Source organism: Anoplolepis gracilipes, chromosome 1 (genome assembly GCF_047496725.1).
Source record: "Anoplolepis gracilipes chromosome 1, ASM4749672v1, whole genome shotgun sequence".
Lineage (NCBI taxonomy): Eukaryota > Metazoa > Arthropoda > Insecta > Hymenoptera > Formicidae > Anoplolepis > Anoplolepis gracilipes.
In genome coordinates this window covers 16,848,748-16,874,961 of record NC_132970.1, presented here as the reverse complement: position 1 = coordinate 16,874,961, position 26,214 = coordinate 16,848,748, and the positions used below count along the sequence as shown (strand labels likewise).

General features: G+C 32.0%; 1 protein-coding gene across 4 annotated transcripts in view; it reads right to left on the bottom strand.

The window, feature by feature from the left end:
* LOC140676449 (neo-calmodulin) overlaps positions 1-25,841 on the bottom strand; it is a 47,834-nt gene extending 21,993 nt beyond the window's left edge. For 2 of the 4 annotated variants that reach the window (XM_072911514.1, XM_072911523.1), the window contains exon 1: positions 7,768-7,839. Coding sequence is in view for 2 of the 4 variants with exons in the window: in XM_072911532.1 (XP_072767633.1) it covers positions 25,406-25,444 (39 nt within the window). In the remaining 2 variants the exon portion in view is untranslated. Of the gene's footprint in view, positions 1-7,767; positions 7,840-25,405 lie in introns of those variants that run through there. The other 2 variants (XM_072911532.1, XM_072911542.1) reach the window with 2 other exon arrangements.
* Positions 25,842-26,214: the final 373 nt, after the last annotated feature.

Here is a 26,214-nt window from a genome sequence, read left to right as displayed (position 1 = left end):
AGGAGTCGACGGAAAAGTCGATGAGAGCGGAAGGAGCATTTAAAGAGTATTATATTTTTAGCACGAGACTACTAGGATAGAGCGGATCAAATGGTAACCTTTGACGATTGATCTTTCCACCTGAACTTTCGCTCCGTTCTTGACGTAAATACGTCGGTAAATTCAAAAATTAAGACGTATACCAACGTTTGAAGATCAGGGTTTCAAAATAAGTACAGCACCAAAATAAATTTGCAACAGTCGAGCGGAGATTAAAATAAATGAAAGAAAAAAAGATCGAATCTTGACACATCACTCTAAACAAAATTCTATATCTTCGAAGGAATGTATAAAATAGGGTAAACTCGAGTAAGATGGCCATAGTTTTTTAAAATGCAAAAAAACATACTTTTATTTTTGTTAGTTTTTAATAGCGTTTGATATATTATCTTTACTGAAACTTAAATTACGTAATAGTATCGAAATTAAAAGAAAATATTTAATAGAAATTTTATATTATATCAAAATAGTACAACGTAAGCATTGGCCATCTTTTACCCAACTTTTAAGGAAAAGGTGGCCATAATATTTATAAAAAAATAGTGAAAACGAAAAAAAAATTATAGGTCATGTAACAATTTACATATCTTTATAATACGTCTAACGTCGATTACGATAGCTTAACTGTAATTTATTCAACGTTATAAGCTTAACAGCTTTTAGTGAACAAATGAAAAACTTTGCAGGTAGTGAAAAGTAAAAATATGATACAAGATTCACAATACCGTTATTTCGAACAATGTATGCACACAAGCTACTGTAAATATCGATTATCTTTGATAATGACTAAAAAAGTGCACTATGTAGCGATTATTGAAAAAATTACGGCCTATAGCCATCTTTTCCGTATGGCCATCATACTCTAGTTTATCCTATATTCTATCAACGCTACGTATTGCCAGCATTTTAATGCATATACAAAATTCCACATTCGTACAATACGATAGCAAAATGGTTATTCCACCAGGAGCTTTGTTGTTCTACAAGCCGTATGCATGCCGTCTGCCGTCGGCAAATAGAAAGAGTGATACGTCTCCCTATCTATCTAGAAGAGCGAGAAAATCTTGAGGGCGTTTCACATAAATCTTTAATATTTTAGCGCGCGTTGTCGAACGTTTCGTGTGACAATATGATAGCCTCCGTCGCTCATTGTTGATCAGGTCGATTGCGAATCATTGGACTGGTTCAGTTACGTAACGGACGGCTTTTATAATAAAAGAAGGAAAAAATTGGAGAATAAATCTCGTCGAAAGTTTTCTTCTACTGAAGGATGAATAATGTGTGGTATATTATTCTGTGCCTTGAGAATAATTTACAAAATAGCAGAGGAAAATGACAACACCGACATAAATCTTTTAAATACTGCTGTTCCTCGGTTATTAAATGCTGCACTTAGAACTTACTTTCGAACTTGGTTTTGCTTGGTTAATTTACTCATTAAAAATTTAGTTTATGCATTTTTTTTTCCTCATTTACATGCATTGGTTTTTATCCCTTTCTCTTTTTTTTCTCACGAGAGTTCTTGAAATTTAAAAAACTCTTTCTCTGAGATTTTCTCTGAATTATATAATATAAGTAGCGATAATAGAGAACGAAATATCTTTTTTAATAAAATTTTGTTATTTTATATTTCAAGTTTACTAATAAAACTTGTTGTTAGTCGAAAGCAAAACTTGGCGCAAAATATCGACCATCGATATTTTGCGAAAATTTTTATAATAAAATGATACTAAATTGAAAATTAAATTTAAAAGATAAAGCTTGGCATAACAAGGTTTTACTGTTTAAAACTAGCGGGTCAGGAGATGATGGATGGACGTGTCGAGATAAAATTCAGAGAAAGAGAGAGCGGAATAGCGGAATAGTAACAAGCTGAAATTGCGTATCCGCGTTCTGATGCAGTGGATTCGTGAAACCCGGAACTCCAAACGTAATTAAAATCCGCCAATTGCCGTGATATGTGCATGTATATAAATTTTCCTAAAAAATATTGTGGCTGTAACAGTGGATATAATAGTTAAAAAATGTAGAAAAATCCCCTAATCGATTTAGAAGGATTCTAAGATTCCGAGAACGTAACACTATACGAAAATACTGATCTTAAACATAGGTAGAAGAATCGTTTTATACCGTCCCTCTGTTGCGAAGGGCTTTATTGTCACTCTTGCAAATCGAAAACGTTCAATTTCTCGTACTCTTCCACTCATCTTCGGTACTCTCGCGGGAACTTGGTATACGTAGTATTGATCATTCCCAGGCTGCAGTCCCCTTCTTCCCACTTCACTCCCTCATCTCCCTAGCATCCTCCGACCATCATTCCGCGTCCTCCGACCTCCGATCTCTGACCTCCGACCTCTGTACCTAAACCTAACTTTCTATAGGCTGCATCTGTCCTTGCCCCCGGGCACCAGGCGATATTTAATGCATATTTTTCGCGAATATCCGTATCTGCCGTCAAGACAAAATTTTATACACACATACATACGCGGTAAAAAATAAAATGCTAATCTTTTGTATGTCTCAAAAAGTCCACTCTAAATTTTAAGTTAAAATAACTCATTCGTTATGTGTTATTTATTGACAAATTAGAAATATTAAATAATTGACACAATATTTTAAATTTGTTTCTTGCTATTGTGACTTTAGGTGTGATGTAAAAATAACATACAAATTAATTAAAAACTGTATGGAAAAGTACTATAACTTGTGAGTCAATAGAACATTTTTAAGTTCGTGATTATTTAAAGATTTATTTTAACTTTTCTTATATAGAATATTTAGCCGACTTTGAGACATGTCGATTGAGACATGTTGTTTAAAATGATTGTTAATGATGTGTTAAAAATACTCAAAATAATATTCTATTTTTAAGAGACACAAAGTGTTAAGCAGTTGATATAAATGTAACATAAAAACGTTATAAAAATAATTTGTATGTAATTTTACATTGAAATAAATCAAGTAGTAATTAAAATGTAGTAACTCAAAAAAATTTTAACATATATATGGAGGCATAATTTTTTACTGTGTACAGGATATTTCTAAATTGCCGGTAAATATTTTAAGAGCAAAGTCTCTGACCAATTTGTCATTTTTTTAATGAATAAATTGCGCAATTATTCATTTAATAAAAGATGATGACAGTTATTAAAATTTATTTATTTTGTAAATAGACAAAAATCCTATTCATTTTTTTAATGAATAGGATTTTAATGAATATATATGAGGATTTTTGTCCATTTATAAAATAAATGTGTTATAATAACTGTCATCAACTTTTATTAAATTAATAATTGCGCAATTGATTAATTAAAAAATGACGAAAGAACTTTGTCTTAATAAATAAATTGCGTAAATATTCATTTAATAAAAGTTGATAAAGTTATTATAACACATTTATTTTGTAAATATAAGAAACTAACAATGCATTGTCAAAATATTGCTGATAGATGAAAAATTTTTGACGAGGATTTATCAATGTAACACACAGCCTCGAACAAGTAAACTTTTTTTCCCAATGGACTGACAGATAGCACACACACCGGAAGTTTACTACATGTTAAATTTACACCTGTTGCCACTAATAAGCTATATCTTGACATTTATTGTTAGATGAATCTGGCAGTACGTAACGTTGCTGATCACAAAATTTAACACCAATGATTAGAAACACAATGTCCCGCTTTCACGATTATTGAATGTACGAAAATAAAGATTCGTGTTTAAATTTACGAAAATATGTGTATGTATAACACACACGAATGCGCGCGCACAATTATCCAGGTTCACGTCCTACTTACAATATCGAACTGCACAAGAGTTGGCCGCAAAACGTTTCTGCCATTGACCGTTCACTTATGCTTACAATTATAACATAATTACACTCTAATAATATGATAATATTCTTTCATTTCAAATTTAAATTTTGAAAATATGTGGACTATTGAAATTTGTTAAATTTCATTGTGTCACGATGTATGTAAATAAGTAAAAATAACGGGTATATATATTGCGTGCGTGATATATGGTATGATATGATATGATATAATTCGATACATACAAAATAATTTGAAAAATTGTATATAAAATTAATGTAATTCAGAAATCAATCTAAATATTTTTAGAGTGTGTGCATGTCAATGTGTAATGTCTGTGTTTCTGCATACGTATTACACTTTTAATATTAATTAATATTAATTATCAGTTATACAGAAAAGTAAAATAAACTGATAGCGCTAATATCAATTGCTATTTAAATGGAAATATTTATTAATGAATAGGTATTAACTTTTGTTAAATTCGAAATGTACATGTGTCGTTTAACAAGAATTCCAAGTATTTTCGAGTCGACCTGGGATATCACTCTTTCTACATAGCACGTGTAAAACACTGATAAGCTTTCCACGAATGTATGCAAGTATTTGCGAGATCGATTGAATATTGAATAAAACTGCGGGATTCAAACCTGCGATGCAGAAAGCAGAATTTTACCATTTATCGTTTCAGTTAGTTTCCGTAGAAAGCGTAGAAATTCTATGCTTTTATTTGCCCTTTGTGAAACGATATCTGTCAACGCGCCGCTTTTTTCCCCCAGTCATTATTTCGCCATTTATTTGCACGATGGATGGAAAACGGTGGAACTACGTAAAATCATTCACTTTACGTTGACGTCGAGTGTTACATGTTGATTAATTGAATTGAAACAATATTCGTATTATCGCGTTCACATCGAATTACTTCCTTGATAATAGTGCTCAGAATGATATTATTATCGAGATACACATAAAAAATGATCGATCAGTTAAAAAACAAAAGGAAACAATGCTCAGAATGATATTATTATCGAGACACACATAAAAAATGATCTATCAGTTAAAAAACAAAAGAAAACAATAGAATTTTGACAGCATTAATAAATTGCAAGAGTAATATATCAGTTAAAAAAACCAAAGAAAACAATAGGATTTCAATAACATCAATGAATTATAAAACATGATATATTAGTTAAAAAACAAAAGAGAACAATGGAATTTCAACGACATCAATGAATTGCAAAAAAAAAATAAATAAAAAAAATGATGCAAATAAAAAATGATGTATCAGTTATCGAGGCACACAAGCGAAAAATGATATATTTTTGTTTGTTAAAAAACAAAGGAGAACAATGGAATTTCGACAGGATCAATATATTGCAGAAAATCCAAAAGAATAATCACTTATAAACTGTTCGTCAATATCGAACAATAGAGAAGTCCTATTCAACAAATCTCAGTTATAAAATACAATGGTTTTTGAATGAACAAATTAAAGAAGAAAAAAAGATTTGAAATTGTAAAGACAAAAATTTTATGATACAATATACGTAATTAATTAAATTATCTCATTGAAATATTGAATTATAATATACATATAATAAAATTGTTATATTACTATATTATTATTTTTATATATACTCTTTACTTTTGATTAATAATGAAATTCTCACAATTCTCACAAATTTGATTTTACCGAAAAATTACACAGTATTTAAAAAAAAATTTAATTTTTGAAATTTTTGTATACTGTATTTTGAAAAATTTAATTTATCTCATATCATCAAAGAATCTGTTTTTTGCCGAAAATTTAATAATTATATAGTAACAGATGATAATTGTGAAATGTCTCATTATTTACCATTCATCTCTAAAATTTTCCCACGAAATATGGTTGCGTATAATTTAAGCAATTACCGTTGTGCCGCATGCGACACACATGCAATGTAATTTCGTTAAACGCTCTTTATCGACATGAAAGTTTAAAAGCTGGTTTGAAAGTCTCATATTTCGCGTTAGCCCTGGAAATTTTTATGATTTTTATGCGTTTATACTTTACACGATGATGCTTGCGAGTACTTGCAATATATCATAGCAAGTTCCAATTACGATAATGTAACCACTTTTCATTTTCATGATATTAATATCTGTAAATTTTATGCTGGGAACGTTCCAATCTATTGATATCGCTTTTGCTCTTGAATGAATAAAAAATGCAAAAATCAAAGGTTTTGCTTGTTAAATTTTTCAAAATTCATTTTGAAAGAAATCTCGTTATCCTGACAATATTTTTAAGACGAAATCCAAGTATAAAACACAATTTTAATGATCTGAAAATATATGTTTCTTTTTAGGAAGAGATTATATGACCTTACGTAAGATATAATATGATGTATAAGTCTATTGTATGCTATATCTTCTCATCGATTATCTTATCGTCCAGAATAATGTTCTTGTTTTATTTTAATTTTTGTTTATAGAATTGAAAAAAGTGTAATTATATATATAATATGTACAATTAATTTATTAAGAATTTGAGTACTGTACAAGCAATTTAATTACGTGAAATGCAATTCATAGAGATAATGTAATCGAACGAAAATTCTGAATAAAAAATTGCATCTTTTATACACCGTGTCCTCACTATATAATTTTCATTTTTATTATAATATTTTTGTAAAATTTTGTAAAAAGATAATTTATGTATTTATAAGGAAAGATGTGCTGCAAGAGAAATTGTGTTTCTCTCTTGAAAATTTAAAATTTATCTACACGTGCACATTGTAGGAGGATCATAAATAGCGGATTTCTCTCGTAAAAGTCCCATATGAAAACATCAAACTAAACTCGTCTATATTTTATTAGCCGGCCACTATTCCACGTTGTATTGTACAAATGCAAATTCTGCGGGCGTGTCTTGTTCATGCGTGGCAAATCGCGACGGCATTGTATTCTAAGCATCGTACTTAACATCAGCAATAACATTCGCTAATGAATATCGTAAACTCTTCTTCACTTGCAAAATATATTTCTATCGCGAAACTCATGTTATTAAAGAAGACTATAATCTGTTAAAATAGATAAATGCAGAATTATGCATTTGTATTATGTGAATAATATTTTATTATTCTGTTAAAAATATTACACAAAGTGTGTGTGTGTGTGTGTGTGTATATATTATTTCGAAATACATTTAATTGATAATAAAATGTATTCTCAAAGAAAAATGCATTTTAATAGGTTGAATCTCAACAATCAAAATTAATTCTATATGCTGAGAACACAACCGAAAAGGAAAATTGTGAGCGTATTGTGAGTATAGTATTCAGAAATCATCGATAGAAAAAGAATGATGCCGTCAGAGACGGCAAGATCTGTATGAAAAATTTCTTGCTCAAAAATGATCTATATATGTTATCTCAAATATCCATTCTCAGGAACAATCGGAGCGAAAAGCTGCACAGTAACGCAAGCATATTAAAGGAGAAAGAGTAGCGAATATCAGGAGAGACAGGGAAAAGGGACTCCTCTCACGAGAAAACTCACTGACCACTCGACGAAAATATCGCAATATCGGCTCGTCCGGCGAAAACGAGCTATCGGTGACAGTAAGAGCACTCGGCTTCGCGAATCGTCCTTTCGCAAATCGTCCTCTCGCGGGACCAACGGGATCGGGGGCGCGATGTAACTTGTGCACGATACCCGCCATTTTTGAGGAAATTACAGAAACCGCCGCGCCGGCGAAATTTTCGGAGTCGCGAAAAGGAAGAGCTCTCTCAGGCGGTGAAATTAATCAGGCCCGTCTCGAGGCGCGTCGAGATACGCGATCGCGGCGAGTCGTGATAACCCGAGTCGGACCCCCGTCATGATGGAGGCCAAGCGGAATTACCGTGAGGCAAAGGTTCTGCGAACTTACGTGCTCGTTGCTGAGCAGATGGCCTGTGACTGACACCCTCGATCCGCCACGCGCCCTCGCGCAGCCAATGCTGCGAATTCCAGGCGGTCGCTCGCGCGCAGGTCCACGCACCCGCACCCGCACCCGCACCCGCACCCGCACCCGCACCCGCACCCGCACCCTCGTCCCGCACCCTGCGCTAACACACGATGGTCCTTTCTTTCTTTCTTTCGTCTTTCGCTACTTCCTTCGGCATATTCTTTCATTTTGGTGCATGACGACGGGAGAAATCCCGCATTTATCCTCTGCTAAACTTTTCTTCGCGCCCTGGTTGCGTTAAAGATTTGATCTTTCAGCGCTACGCTTGACGTCTACGTACAAAATGGTGATATCAATATTAATTTAAGATATCTTTTAATTCATGTATATATATATATATATATATATATATATATATATATATATATATATGTATGTATTAGAATGTGTATGATTTTTTTTTTACATTTTTTTTTTCTTTTATATGAAACTGTAAAAATATTGTAGAATAAAATCATTATATGCTTGGACACATTTGTATTAAACTTTTCTATCATTTTTTTTTCTAAAAATAAGAGAAATTATTTATATGTATATTACTATTCCTTCTTATATGTAATATATTTAAATATTTACAAATTTTTCTTTTTTTTCAATTTTGGTTTTATCTCAGGATTTACTTTTGCTTGATATGTTGATAATAAGAAGATTCCTCGTGTTATTTGAATATTTATTATTATTAGCTTTTTATTTTTCTTTCTTTTTTCCTACTTATATATTTAAAATTTTTCTCCAATTTCTACTGTATCTGTAATGCGGAACTCGTAATGGAACTCTTTTTATCATAATTGATCTTTTAATTATTTTTCTCTTTCATCTCTGCTCTTTTGAACTGTGCGCTCTTTTATCTAAATAAACTTTTATTTTTAAATTCAGAAATTTTTAAATTTAGAATTTTAATTAATATTTTTAAATACATAAATTTGAATAAACAGATACATATAGATATAAAACTCTATTCAATAAAAATATTATTTTCTACTGCAACAATGCATCGCGCAAATAATAAATAGACACGAACAACAGCTGCGATGAACGTGAGAAGGCAACGATTGTTCAACAAAAATTCAAAACACCGAACAATGCGCTTTATATCAAGGTAAAGCAAGGTAAAGTTCCGAGGAGTCGCTACTGGGCTTTTGTGAATCTTCCATTGTTAAATATCGGCAGGTGTCAAACGAGCTATCGTTGCACGCATTACGTAAATTACTTGCGAGAGTCCCTTCACTTTTACATTGTTCTGAACGATAGATTTGTCCCATCCCTATATATCGAGGGTTCTTCTGCAAAACCATTTCGCAACGCAGATCGTAGCCTCGAAACTCGGCGGTTGAGAAAATTCATGCTGCGCGAGAAGAAACGTATCGCGCTCTTGACATTTCGCTTTGCAAAGTTGCTTTATTGTCTCGTTATGCGACGTAAACCACTCGTTATCGAGCTTTTTCCTTGCTCATTTCTCGCTTTGTAAAATCAACGCTGACAGATTCTAAAGAGACGCCGGCTACTGAAAGGCCGTCGTCTGTATAAAGCGTCTCTTATAGTCGCAACTACCACGTACATGTACCAGGTACATGTTCATTATTGATTTAGCATACAAATAATAATATAAGTATAAATAGTATAATTTTTAAGCAATTTAATATTGTTCGAATTATGGCGATTGCTAAAAGATTGAAAACTTTGACTCGTGTTTCGTCTTGTTTCATTTTGCTTTTTAATTTTTATGTTTTCAACAAATTTGAAACATTTAAATATTTACATTTATTATCGATTTTATTAATCTTATCTATACAATTATCTTTTTCCTAAATAATATTTTACAAATTAATATAATTAATAGAATTTAAGTATTTATTCAAGAAAAATTATAATAATTAAATTTACATTTATATAATATATTCGTAATATTTTAATTGATCAAATAAGTAAAAATAATAACTATATTATTTGTTCTATGTTGAAAATATTATATGTATGTGTGTTAAATTAGCAGATTGTATGTAATAACGAACTCTTATTTTTATCGCAAATTGAAATTGTAGTTTATACAAAAATTTGGCGAAAGATAATTTAATCATTTATAGCAAAGTAGTATAGCATTATATTAGGCAGACGATATAGTCTGACTTTGTTCGTTGTTCATTACTTTTTGCACGGTTCTATATATACGATCAATATTTACTACGCACAATAGATCGCGTTTGTTTTAAATATTGTGTTAATAATAACAATGATGATGACAATAATAGATTAATAATAATGATGTAATTAAATACAATATTATATTTATCAAAAAAAGCATCTTAATATTAATAATGGCTAGAGCAACGATGATAGAGATGATAACAACGGTAACACCGATAGCGAAATAATAATAACGATGTGATGACGACAATAGATTAATAGTAATGTGCGCGTGATGTAATTAAATACGATATTATATTTATCAAAAAAGCATCTTAACATTACTCCGAAATAATGATCACATACTTATCAATATTTGATTTGTAATTAGCAAGTAAAAATTATGCGATCCCGTCAAATATAATTGATCGAGGTTGTTTAAGGGTCGAGGTCACAAAATGTAATTTTAATGAAATGTCATTACCGATCCATAGTCCAACTCATCGATAGGTCAACAGTCTGACAATGTGCATAATGCATAATTGTGTCGGGAGTATACCGGTGTGTAAAAGAGAATAAAATTATATACCCACCTGATGTGGTGCTTAATAAGAAATAGTGAAAGGGTTGCGCGAGGCATCGGACATTTCTAAAGGCAACCGAAGAGCCGGTTCAGGTACACAAATAGACAAGCATAGAAACGAATAGCTGAATATGGTCCTGAGCGCGTGTCTTGCGTGCGCGAGTAGTATGACAGTAACGTAGTACCGACATATATATATATATATATATATATATATATATATATATATATATATATATACCGGGTGACACGAGCGCGTCGATAACCCGTTCATGACCCGAGCGGATTGCGTTCGCAAATGTACCGACTGATGCGGTAGCCTGAGGAGCTTCTCTGATAGAATTACACCACGATTTCACGTCTGGAAGCTTTCAGGAGGAAAAAGCCGACTTACCGACGGTATACGAAAGCTTTACGATATGTAATGCACTTACCTGCAAAAGAAAGAAAAAATCACGCGTTAGAGACCGGAGATTTTTTCACGACACTATCGATGTATCGGCGATTATAACGCATAGTTTAATAAATCGTTTTAAATTGTCAATGTTTTTAAAATAGAATTTGATTTGGAGTAATGTGTGCTAAATTAAAATATAATTTACTTTCGACGGCGATGACATCATAATTTGCGTGACGTCGTAATCTGAATTCGCGCGCACATGTACGCATACATGCAAAGGTGAATATTCAAATATATTTATATACGCGTTATATCGGCTATGTTTTTTAGTTTGCACGTCAGTTTATAATTTATAATTTAAGAGCACATTAACTTTTTCTGTCGCATTTCCTTCAAAATGATTCGCGTTCCACGTGAGTCATTAATTTTGCCAACATAAAATATTTAATTATCGCTATCGCATGTAAGAAGTGTTAAAAATGTACGCTGTTGTATTGTAACATGATCAAAATTGAGATCTTATTAATTAATAATTGTAATTAATAATCGTAATTAATTAACGATTGAATACAATGAATAAATGGCAGATATATTATAATTAACCATTATAATTATGCTAATGATCAGTAATTGTAATTAATAATTAACAAAAATAATTAAGACTAAAACAATCGTCCATGACTTATTATAATCGCTTTCATGAACTGCGAATCAACATTTGTGAATACTCGATTTTATTCATTAAAATTAATGTGTCGTTGTGTACCTTCTATCTTTTTATCATATCCACTTGCACATTGTATGTTTGTTTGTATAATGTACTTTACTAATTGTTTACTAAGTCACTCGCTTTTTGCTAAACTGAAACTTTCGGGATCCATATGTACGACGGTAGATTAATTTGATGCCGTTTATAAACGTTAAAAGATGCATTATAATTGTAATTGTGCAAATTATTAGAAATACTGAGATTTTTCTGTTTAATTTGCCACTCTCGACATTTATTCACGTCACGCAAAATTCATTTTGAACAAAAAGATGCGAGAGATAAAATTCAAGACCCGCGTTCTAATGCGACTAAAAAGATTACAGAATATTTAGAAAAAATTTGAGATAGAGGGAGGGGGAGGGAAAGGGCAGGAAGGGAAGCAGAGGGGTCGCGTCATGATAAGAGAGCGTCTTTTTCAGGGAAAAGCCGGATACAATAAGCTTTTACAATATAAATAAAGACGAGAAAAGAGCTCAAGACGCTTCAGTTTTCACGATAATTGAATAAAAATTATTTTTAGACGCAGCAAAAGTACGACGAATACGAAACCTAAAACACGACGTATCGATAGAGTATCCCACGCGTTACTCTTGCTCATGATAACATTTTTGCGTGAGATTATTATTATTATTATTATTATTATTATATGACGGCAAAATAATTTTGACATTGCATATAAATATATAATTGCGCTTGCAGATTCATTGCGTCAAGCTATAAGCCGAGTTACTCGAATCGGCATATCAGATACACGCAAAAATCACTTTCAAAGATAAAACAATGCGGAAAACAACAGAGCAAACTCAGACCTACGTTAATGTAACTGTATAATGATTACAAATAATTAAAAAAGAATTGTATAAAGAGAAAAAAAACAAAACGCGAATGTCCCGATAAAAGTACGTTTCGAAAACGATCGCTAAAAATTATGCGATATAATCTATTAATTTATTCACGATCTGCAAAATTAAAACTTTTTCAGTCTCGCTAACGTCTCGGCAGATATATTATAAGAATGTCTACAAATATTCAAAGACGATATCGATTAATAAATGCGCGGATTAATAAGTGCACCGAAATAATCGCCTATTGTTCGATTCAACACTCCCGATATTCGTTCGCATGTAATATTCACTTTCTACGGTAAAAAGACACAAGGACACAATTTCGCTACAGAATCGTACGCAACTATAACTATGTATTTCAAGGACTTGTACATATTTTTATAAAGGATTTAGGTAGAGAGAGAGAGAGAGAGAGAAAGAGAAGATGAGAAGAACTACGTCGCGATGCAAGCGCGACTCTTCCAGAAAAAGGTGGCGCAAAAAATTTCTCGTGCAAAGATAAGAAAGATACTCGAGCGAGACGATGCTTTCGATGATCTTAATCAGTTTTCACGGTAAATTTACGCAGATAACTTGATAAACATTATTTTTATATGCGAGAATATATAAATAAAACGCGGAATATAGAACGCGATGATGGATACGTCACGGTTTGAAAAATGGCGTTTCTTTCAAGAAGAATTCGATGTAAAAATTCTCTGCACGATATAAACCACGATAATTCACTCGCGTTTTGTAATTAAAATTTTGGAATTCTTGCAATATCTCGCTAAGTAAATCACATCAATGTAATGTCGCTTATGCATACAAAAGACTTTTACGTTTACGATTACACGGACTGATAAACGCACTGAAATCCGTTATTCAATTTGGCACTTCTGACACTTTATACGTGAAATTCATTGTCGATGAGTAAAATAGTACGAGAAACATGGAGAAGAAACGAGACACGACTCGACCATGCGCTTTAATACGGCTTTAATGTGTGATGGTAGGAATTTGACATATGGTGTTAGGCATACATAACAGACCATACAGACAGACCTTTACGATGTAAAAAGATATCTAAGTAAAAGCTTGTACCACACTTTTAAAGTTGATCAAAATAATAATAGTTAAATCATAGAGGTAGTAAAGAATAATAGATAATAATAATAGAAATAAAAAGAAGGAGGAAGATGAGGAAGAAAAGGAAGAAGAGATAGAAGATGAGGAAGAATATAAAATTTTAGCAGATGTGATAGAATAGGTAAAGTAGTATGGAATATTATGTAATATAATGTATGGTAGTTAGAGATTGGTTTAGGGACTTAGGTAATGAATTGAAAATATTAGCTAATATATGGAATGATGAATTGTATGAGAAGAAAGGAAAGATTTTAAAAGAAGTAATAGAAAGAAGAGAAAAATGAGAGAAAAAAAACATAATTGATTGTGAATTAATAGCTGTTTAATAGAAGGTTATAGGTCTTATTAAGTTTAAGATAAGATGGTAATAGTAACGGCATATAATAAGATGAGGAAAGAATAATTAAAGTTAAAGGTGCAATATTATTATTATAGGAGTTAAATGTTTTATGGAATTTTGTAGGAATAGATATGTTTATGTTGATTATTGTTAGACATAAGACAGATATGTGATAAACTATAGGAATGGGTGAAATTTGGATAAATATGTATGGATGGACGAGAGGATAACATATCTTGTAGGCAACCAAGTTCCTTCTTGACAGAAGCTGAAGAAATAAAGATATATATAATAATAGTTAAATAAAAATTATTTTATAGCGTAGCGCGAGAGTACCCGGCGAACTGAAACACGAAATACTTCGGAATTTGTATTATTCTCTCTTTCTTTTTAATTGCTATTAGTCAAGTTAAAATATTTCAACTTTACTATAGCTGCTAGCAGTGTTGGGAAATAACGCGTTACTTTTTTTTGGTAACTGTCACGGTAACAGCGTTACAAATTTTGTTTGTAACGAAATTAATAGTTACTTTTATCGTCACTTTCCAGACAGCACATGTCTTTTAAATATCTTTAAGATCTCTTTTGGTCTTTCTTTGCCGTCTGGCATTTCTTTTCGAATATACTTGAATATACTTGAATATACTATACTTTTTTCGAATATAATTTGCAAATAAAAAAACAGATATTATTCGTTTCATGCATATGCGCGCATTTTATATGGTACATGTAACATATACTGTACACTGAAAAAAAAATTTATTTAATCTAAAAAAATATTTAGTTTAATACGTTCAAATAAATATTTATTTAAATTAAGCAAAAACATATTTGAATCAATAAAATATATTGCTGAATAGTAAAATAGACAATATATATTACTAATTCAAATATATTTTTGTTTAATTTATATAAATACTTGTTTGAACGTATTGAACTAAATATTTTTTTAGATTAAGTAAATTTTTTTTCAGTGTAGATGTGCACATATTCGCGAAATGGAACTTAGGAATTAATAAGAGTATTGAAATGTAGTATCACATAGAAATTACTGGAATCTTTTTCTAGTATCTTTCTACTTTGTAAAAAAACATTTAAGTAAATAAACAGATAATTTAATGATCAGTCAAGAATTTGACATTATGAAAATTATCGTATCGTGTTAGAATTTTAAAATAAAAAAAATTAAAGAGACGTGAAGAAAGCGATTTTGACAATATTTACAAATCTATTAAAAGTAAACTAACAATAAGAAAATCACTTTATTTACATTTACAGCATCTAAAGTGTTTAAGAAAGCTTGTCTACAATTTTTTTTTAAAGTTTCTCTTATTTAAAATAATTTATTATCAAAATTATTTTCATAATGATTACACACTTTATATTAATACCGATTTCACTATCCAAAATTATATCATTTTGATTAATGTAAAATAATGTTTAAAAATTTTTAGTGTTTAGTATAAATTTTTAATTTAATTTGATTCTTGTATTAAATGATTTGATCTTGTATTTAAAAAAGTTTTATATAAAATTTGTATTGTATGTACAAAAAAAAAAGTAAAGAAAATTATAACGATTCGTTACTTCTTGAGCAACGGTAACAAATTATTTTTTTAAATTAATAACGCGAAATTCATGTGAAATGTGTTTGGGTAATGTAAACATAAATTAATATGAATAAAGGAATTAATATTATATGAATAAACTCATTTATAATATTCTGAATTATTAATATTAGAAATAAATTACAACAAGTCAAGGCTTTTTTAAATATATAAAAATTGTGTGATAAATTTAAAATTTCGTGTTATTTAATTTAAAGTTTTGTCTAACACTATTTGTGCTTTTTGTGAAACTTACAGAAAACGAATTTATAATAAGAGTATTTGACGAATATATTCTTTTCCTTTCAATTTTTTTCGCAACTGATATCTCAATTATTATCGCATGTCGAATCATGTCTCCTATTTGTTTTTCTATAGATATATAATTTAATTAGACTACCTTAGATAACACATTATTATCATAATTAAACTAAAAAATTTTATAGTCTTGAAGGGTGCATCGATTAGTCCTTATTTGCAACTGTGTCTAATATCAAAATCGTCGAAATAACATATTTGCCATATGTAATAATAATTTCATGCCGCTACGATTACGCGTAGAAAAGACATTATTAATAAAATGCGTTACATTTATATTTATATGTTTCAATCTGTCGTATATTGTTTCTTTATTAAAATAATTCTAATTTTATATTTTACTTATTCGTCATATTTAACTGTGAAAACTAGAAATTAAGCGTCGAAAATGTCGCTCGAGCCTCGCTTTCTTATTTCTCTCTGTACATTTCGAGAAGTTTTTTACCCGTTTTTTCCAGGAAAAAAACGGGTGTCGCGCTCATACACAGAAGCAGAGACCGTTGGTAAAGAAGCGGACACAGTAAGAAAAGAGATGACGTTATGTAGGTGTATGTCTCTCTGTCTAAGTAGGAGGTACAAGAGCAGCCAATCATAGACGCAGGAATGTCCTTCTCTTCGTCTTTCTCTATTGCCTTCCTCTTTCCTTGTGTTCGAAGTAGAGGGAGCACACTTGCATCCCCCTCTACAGGCTCATCCATACTCTTGCATTAGAAAAGGACAGCATAATTGTTAAACAGCTCTATCCTTTTCTCTCGAAACGATATTTACTCTCACTGCATCTATCTAAATCCTATCTAAATTTTCCGTGATCGTTAATCTCTAATCGTTTCCGAGCTCCGAGCGCTAGTTCGTGACGGAATCACGTTCTCTCCGCGTCTTTTTACCCGTCGAAAGTGATTTCTGCGTGTGAACGAGTGTCAAAAGTGCCAAATTCAATAACGGTTGACTGTCTCAGGGTGTTTGTTTATCAGTCCGCGCAATAATACCATATGTTTCTTTCGATATAAGTGACATTGATATGATTTACCTGCCGAGACGCTGCACATGGCGAAATTTGAAAGATGCAATTTTCGCGGAACGCGAGTGAATTGTCGCGCCGTCTTTTTACGTCGGACTTTTCCTGGAAGAAAGGCGCTCTCTCTTGTGTTACCGTTGGACGTTTCGCAAAACTATTTCACTATTATTTTCTTCCCGTCCATCCAATCCTTTCTAAATTTTTCCGTAACCGTTAGACACCGTTAAATCGGCGCATCTGAAATCGAAAATAATGCTCACTTCCCCTCACCTCCAGTACCGTTTTAATCATCAAAGATAATTTCTTCGTATAAATGAGCGTTCAAAGTGCCGATTCGAGTGGCGGCCTTTTAGCTTTTACGTATCGATTAATCCGTAAACGCGATTTAACGAAATGATTTTTCAAATATTTATAGCAACGGCAGAATTATTTTTGCCACCGTGTATAATAATAATCTCGCCCCACGTCACCATGGTAACGCGCGGGAAACGCAATCAGTGAAATACGCCGCGTTTCTCCCCCCTCCCCCCTCCCATCCCACCTACCCTAAGTCTTTCCTAAATATTGTACTTCGAAAGAGTTACTTGCATTAAGATACATGTCTGCGGTGGAGTCACATTCGCCTGTCTCGTGTGACTTCTTTTGACTCGTAGTGAATTATACGTGCGTGCGAACGAGTATCGGGAGTGTCAAATCGAACAAGGAACGATTATTTCGGTGTATTTATTAATCCGCGCAATCGCGATGTTTCTTTCGATATTATTGGAGCGACGTCCATAATTTATCTGCCGAGACGTCGTACATGGCGGAATTTGAAAGTTTCAGTCTTGCAAGAATGTGAGTAAATTAATGATTATCGCGATGATTTTTGTGTCCGGTTCTCGAGACGTTCGCGTTTCTTCTCGCTTCTCTCTAAATTATTCGTAATTATTACAGTAATATTAGCACGCTTATTCCATTATTATCGGTCGCGTTTTATCGATAGTGACATTTTCTTGTGTGAACGAATGTCTGAAATGCCGATTTAAGAGTGACGACTTATAGTTTTACCTATCGATTGATCCGTAAGCGTGTTTTTTGATATATTTATAAGCCGAAATTCCCGCTATATATAATATTATTTTCGCGCCAACGCTACCATGGTAACACGTGAAAAATGCAATTCGCTCTTCACATTCCATGTGTTAATTCTATCTCGTATATTCTTGCTGCATCTCTCTAAAAATGATTTTTATCGAATAATCGTTTTATGTTTATGATTACAGTTACGTGAAAACTGATTGAGATCAATTACAGCAGTTACATGAATTATCAGTGTATATGCAATATACAAATGGATATGCAATCGGGAATATAACTATCTGAAGTAAAGAAGCAAAATAGAGCGAAAACAGTGATCAGAGAGAAAGAGAGAGGAAGGAAACGAGATATACGACTGGTGAGTCAATAATTCATTTCATTTATATGGTTGTTGATTTATTGGCTGGATTTATTGGACGATTTCGAATAAATTTCGATAAATGCCATTGCGACTAAAGTCTCTTTGTTTTTTATATGGTCGTTTTTTTTATTGGAAGATTTTTATTATTTTATACGTTACTATTAAAATTTTTATTATTTTATATTTTAATATTTTTTATTATTCGTAAAGTATATGTTTTTGATATGTATGCGCGATTATATATATATATATATATAATAGATTTTGTTTATTTTCTTTTTACATTTTATATTAAAAAGAAAGGCTCTTTGAATATAAAAAAATGCATAGTCGAAAAATACAAACTTGAAAATTTAGTTTTATTATTATTACGTCTGATAATGGTCGCCAATTCTCATCTATATGTCCGATAAATATTAAAATAATAATTATAACAGCAAGAATTGTTGATTGCTTCTTAATTTGTAATATTACACCAATATTTAAATATCATTATTGAATATTATCATTAAAAACTCTCAGATAATCCAGCAAATTTGTCATCAACAATTACTCCAATTTTTTGTTTAAAAGAAATTTGCACGCTCTTTAAACAGCTGTTTTAAAAAATATCCCAAGTTGCTATTGATCCATAATCTGCTCGATGTAATTAATGCAATAAAATGCGTGATATGCAACTCGTGTATCGTGTAGCCATATATAAGAGCAAAGTTGTCGTCTGTTGGTGTTTAATAAGAATTAAAAAGATTGCGTGAGGAAGGTAAAATATTTCTAAGAACATGGAAAAACGGTCGAATATGGGCAGGCATGAGTAGTCGCAGTCCTGAATGTTCATCCGCAAGTAGTACGGCAATAACATAGTACCGACATATATACCGGGTGACGCACGCGTCGGTAACTCGTTCACGACTCGAGCGGATTTTCGTTTATTGTGTTCACGCTTATACCGACTGATGCGGTGATACCGGAAACTTCTTTCGTAAAACGTAGACATCACAGCATCCGGGAAGTTTTCAAGAAGGAAAGAGCTATGACTTACCGACCGTTTGCGAAAGTTTTGCACTGTGCAATGCACTTACCTACAAAAGAAAGAAAAAGGCATGTATTAGAAACAATTTTTTAAACATGAAGTGTGGATATGTATTATACCGCTGATTATGATATATAATTTAAAAGCGATTAAAATTATCTGTGCTTTTCAAACGTATTTCGTTCAAAGTAACGTGTACTAATTGCAGCATCGTTTTTGCATTTTTTTACATGTGTAATACTTTCTTTTACGCTTTTCTACAAATCGAAGGATGTTTAAACGGAATAAATAAAATAAAATTGAATGGAGTAAATAAACAAATTTAAATGCAGAATAAAAACCGAGTTTTTGAGAAATAATATTTAATTGTTTTACATTATTAATATCTATACATCAAAGTTTTGAAGAATGCACCGTTTGAAAACCACTGTTCGAAAGAGAAAATAATCGAAAGAAATAATTCAAAGAGTAGATATTTCGAAAGCAATGCCAGAAACAAAAGCATGCGTATTATTTCTGCTTCAAAAATGTATATTTATACATATATATATATATATATATATATATATATATATATATATATATATATATATATATATATATATATATATATATATACACTAAAAATAATTATTAAAAATAATTACTATAATAATTATTATAAAATCAAAAATTATTATAAGATGAGAATTATTATAAAGATCAAGTAAAAAAATACTTTTAATTAAATTATAATAATTATTTATTGATTTAATATTATTGATTGATTAGATAGAACTCATTTAATTATAGAAATAGGATTGCATCTTTTATAATGAATAAAAATTAAAAAATGTTTTCGAAAAAGAAAGAATAAGTTTTGAATTTAAGATTTAAATGAGAATGTGTTAGATGCTACGCATTAAAATATAAAAATAATATTACATATTACATAATAGTACGGTTCTCTATGTAAAAGTTGAAACATGCTGAAATACTTTTGATTATACGAATACTACTTTTTACGAATACTTTTTCTTAGTTTCATGCATTTTAATATATCGTTCATGCTATGCGCGATTACTTCAAACTACAGACTAGATATAAGATATAACATACGAATTTTAATCAAAAATTACAGAGTAGAAAAATATGTCTAACTTTAACATTTTCTCCAAATTAATTATATAGATCTCACAGTTCAGTGTTTCTCAATTTTAATTATAATTGAAGAAGAATATTTGCAATTTTTTATGATATCTTACGATGTATAGAAAAGCGGGGGAAAAAAAATATGCTTTTATAGTGCAGAAGTTGAGTAACACTGATCTATAACTTCAAAGGTCGACCCTGGCACTACCTACTTTTTCTATATAACTCACTTAGCGCGAATGAGGCGATTACACTACATATAGGCTGTTCCGCGTGCACCGAGGTCTTTTAATTATATCACTGCATTTACACATAGGCGGCATATACATTAGGTTAATAAGATACATTACGATCTACATCCAATTGTCATTGAGAACGTCACGCGACTTTCATGCGACTTTTCCAACACTTCCACGACAAATGAGACAAATAAATGTTTTACAACATACGAAACGTTTTTTACAGATGTGATATAACGAACGCTTATATATAAGCGGATTAATCGAATCGCGTTAGATTCAACGAACGATTACGCCAAGATAATTCTCTGAACGGTTTAATTGCTCGACGGCGAGAGAATTTAACGTTTTACGAAGACTATGATCTGTTATGTGCGCTAATAAAAGCGGCAAATGACGGCATTCTAAGGTTTAAGATCTAATCTAGCGGCGCCTAAGCTATAGCTTTAACAAACGACCCAAGCTTTTTCTCAACTTTAAAGATACCTGCACGATCGCCGGTCCGCGATGCGCCTGTACAATAGAAAAAAATATGTTACATGCGGTTGAATAAATGTAAGAGAGGTGATATCGCTGAATCATCTATAAAACCATTTCAAATATCATGTAATCAATTATATATAACGCAATCGGTATATTTACATGTATGTAGATTATTATTATTCGATTACACATTTACTCGCATTATTATATTCATTATAATATTTGTTATTAATATAATTTAATATTGTTATTTTTTATAATATTATTAATTTTATTTTTAATATAATTTAATATTATTATATTTATATTATTATTTTTTTTTTTTTAATAAAGACGCGTGTACGCTACATTTTCATTACATTCAGACGGTTATTTTATATTTGTGTAATATACGCGTTGACAATCATATTTTTAAAGCAAAATGCATGCGATCGCGAAATATTGGTTATTAGCCTCTGATAGCAAGTCGCAAAATGTGAATCATTCACTACATCACCTATATTATAGGCCTAGCAACAGGTGGGCTGTTATCTTTTAGGCCAGTCCAATACTTTCTCTATACCGTAATTCGTGAATAGCAAGGCATTTGAAACTATCGCGATTGTCAATGAATGATGAGAGAGTAATTCTCCAGACGCAACTTTCTCGTTTCAATAGAGAGCGCTTGTAACACAAGCACAAGGCAAATCGTAGCAATAACTCAACTTTCGGAAAAAAATAAAAACTTGCATAATTCGATATCAACTCTTTTCATTATGCAGAGAAAATTGAGACTATTAAATTAATTTAGAACAATTCATTAGCTACCATATTTCACATAATACACAAGAATTTGAATTATAGAAATTGAATAAACAAATAATAATTATGTACGAAGAAAACAGATGTATCATTCATATTTATTTAAAAGTTTATTTGAAATTGTGTTGAGAAACTGATATGAATAAAACTAAAAATAAAGTATAAATTTTGAACTGAATAACAAACAATTTATATATGATTAAGTATGTATATGGATATGGAGGAAAGAGAGAATGGAGAAATGTGTTAATATACGTTGTGTGTGTGTGAATATTATCGTTAAATTCGTGCTTAAGTAATGACATTCTCTATCATTTTACATTATCAATTTAACAAGAAGATAAGCCAACTGTCTTTATTTGTCATTGCGACCGAAGCAGAGTTCGCGCGGCTTTAACTTGGCGCAATGTCACATCATCGAGGTAGATATCTCTTGGATTGTAACACGAACAAGTACTATCCATTATTGATATTAACACTATGCGGCGACGATATCGTGTTATAGCGGCACACTCTGCAGAGCAGAAGCCCCTAGCGTATGCCATAAATTAACATCGAAACTTGGCTGAACACGAGAGCCAACCTTGCCGCTTAACGAATGTGTCAGTCGCCCTTTTATAACCTTTTCCATTTAAAGGTTGCCAAGATTTTATATTGAAGTATGCTATAAATAATACATTTGCTATAATAATTCCGTCAATATAATGCAAATTTTTATTATTATTAATTTTAATGCAAATTTTCTTTTTTTATTATTAATTGCTTCGAAATACTTTACCGATTAAAAATAAAAGAAGAGAAGGGAAATCAAAGGAAATAACATTTTCTAAACATCTTTTAATATACATTTATATTCATATTCGTATTTTACAATCGAGGAAAAAAGAAATTTTTATCAAATTAATATCTTGATGATACGGTAATATAATATACGATAATGCTTTATAAAATAATACCCTTTCTGTGCTATATAAAGCACATTTATTAAATATATGTTTTAAAGCGGAGTAACACGAGAAAAATAACATTAAAATTGTAACAATCAGCCAAATAACATTATCGTTATAAATTTGTACGACACAAGAAAAGATCTTACATTAACATTTCTGCACATAATTAAATCTTTAGTCTGAGACGTAAGATGTATGTACATAGAAGTATACATCCGTTGTCGCGCTGAAACTGTCGAGATCGTTAAAGACGACGCGAAGGTCATGTCCCGGATTGCCACGTACCCAAGAATTCCATCGGCCATACGGGTGCCTGGGAAACGGGAGGAAATATATATATCGGGATAAAATTCTGTCTCTCTCGCTCTCTCGTCGTCCTTCGCGCACATCTACTTGCTTTTCTACGATGTGACACGACTGGTATACGCCCACCGATGGATGTCGAAAGAAAAAATCGACCATATACAAGTTCTTTGATGCAAAAATCACACGAATGAAGGCTTGCCATTTTTTAATCTTGTTCGAAGCGAGGGCAACTATTTAGTTACATTTTTATTAAAAAGACACGATTTATTTTGACTTACGCAATATTACGTGAATCGTTGCGATGCGAATATTCTCTCATGCTATAAAAACTTTATCACAGTAAAGAAAGTTGCATTTTTGCAAGTTTTACGAGCAAATTTATTGATTAGATTATTCGTTCTTCTTGTTATTAGAATACACAGCGTAATTGCAGAAAATTTTTCCGAAATCATGTAGACTAATAAAATATATATTGTATTATACACAATATTTTTTTGTTTTATATATTTTATCATCTGTAAATTTTATTTTTGAGTCACGAGTCTTTTTTCACGTTTTTTCAAAATGTGATATTCGCATAACGTGTAAAAGTAATTTTATTGACGAATAGAATTCTTCGAGAGGTTTAAATCAACTTTTTATTATAAAAAAAAAAAAATATGTACACTAAATAGTTTAGGAATGATAATTAATCGAATAATAATTGTGTCAGACTTGTAGAAAAAAAATTTATCGTAAATCGATCAGAGTATTATTAAAATTATTATTTTTTTCTTTTTAATAGTACTATTATATTCTTTTTAGTGTGAGATTTTTTTTATAATTTTTGAAAAACCAAAGAGGAGGTGGCAATTTAATCGGATTACTGATCGGATCGTTCACGATTTTAGCGCTCTTGACTGAATCTGAAGAGGATGTGATAAATCTCTGTGAATCGATGGGAAATCAAGCTTGCTCGTGTTGGTTTAACACAGTCGTGCTGTCGCGCTTTTCTCGCCTCTTAAGAATAGACACATCCTAGGTACTTGAGGTGAAAGACAATGCTGCTTCAAGCGTTGAATAAACGGAGAGCCTTTTAAAAGCGTGTGCGCTCGACAATCGAAATTCGAGAACTTTTAAATGTAACGATCAAATTACACGATCATCAATTCCGACAACGATCGAGTTATCCAAATGTACCTTTCGCGAGAAAAGGCTACATCTCGATTTCATTCGGTACTATCGAGTGTTCACTCTTGATGCGTAATCGTTTATTTAAAACAAAAAATGCTTCTTTCTGTGGATTTGGTTTTTTCGTAAAATTATGCCGTTAACTTTGATCTTTGTTTGAGCACGTCCACGATAGAGCTTGAATTTTCGATTAGACGCCACTACTAGGCGAAAGGAAATTCATAAATATTAATGTACCGTACGATACGTCGCATCGATCTCGCTCCGTGCTCGTTCAATTAAATCGCTGATTAAAATGAAATTCCGTAGAATAACTATCCTCTAGAAAGCGTACGTATTATAGATCTACAAAATGCATCCAAAATTAGCAGTACTCGTATTTATGACGTTATTCAAAACATTATATTGAAAAATAATCGAGAAGGTGATATGAATAGTTATAGTAAAAAAATATTAAATAGTTATATATTTATATACATGTAGATATAAATATATAACAATCTAATATTTTTTTTTTACTTTAAGTTGTTAAGTTTATTACCGTGTTTCTGTCATCAAAAATTATCGTGAACGTAGAAGAAAAAACGTGACTTTCCTATCAAAACCTAATAGACTCGTAGTATATAATATCAGTTTCAATAATTTTTACTTCTTGATTTATTACATAATAAAATGGACCATGTTTGAAGAGATTAATTCTATATTATATTACATTTATATAATCGCATTTTCGAAATAACGAGACAACTTTGAATCGAGCGAGCGAGCGAGCAACCCTATCCGACGCCTTTCGAAATTGATGAGGCGGAGGCAGCGGCGGTGGCGGCAGTCAGCCATTGACGACTGAAAATACGGATGTAGAATAAAATTTCTTACTCACCCGGCGCATCACGCGAAGGGAGAACGAGGATGTCTTCATTTTGGTGGTAATTCTGACTTGCTACAAGAAGTTCCGGGATCGGGACGGTATCTTGGGATGGCCTCCTTCTCCTGCCAGCGTCGTCGCCGCCGTCGTCGTCGTCGTCGTCGCCGCCGCCAACGCCGCAGCCCTTGGACGGAGAGTGAGCTCTGATGCTGTAGCCGTTCTCCCGCGTTACGTTTCCGCCCGTATTTATCGTCGTCGATGACCTTCGGCGGTTTTGTCTGCTTCGCGCGACCCGACTAGGATGTGCCAACTAGGAGTTCAAACAGTCGGCGATATATCGGCTCGTATCGCGGGACGGAATGCGCGACGCGGAGAAGGGTCGTTCTCTCAGGGGTGGCTGGAAGGCTACAACTACAGGTGGTCGCGCGTTGTTGACTAAATCTTCGCGCCCGATCGTATCTGTCCGCTTCTCTCTCTCTCTCTCTCCATCTCTTTTTCTCCCTCCTTCTCTCTATCTATCTCTCTCCCGCGCGTCCGCTTCTTCCACCCTTCCTCTCCTTGTCGTCACCTTTTCGCTCCACCACCCGCCGCGCCCGCCCCAGTCGATTTCCCAGCAACGCGCATACCCACGCACTCTCTCACACGTGTGGTGCGAGCGCACGCGCGTTCCCACGCGATCTCCTCTTTTGACAGTTTTCTTCCCTTCTGTTATTTCTTTCCCTCCTTTCTTTTTTCCTTTGTCTGAGCAAAAATTTAAAAAGATGAGAAAAAGTGCGATCAAAAGATTACAATATTTATCATCTGTAAAATTGTAACACGCGTAT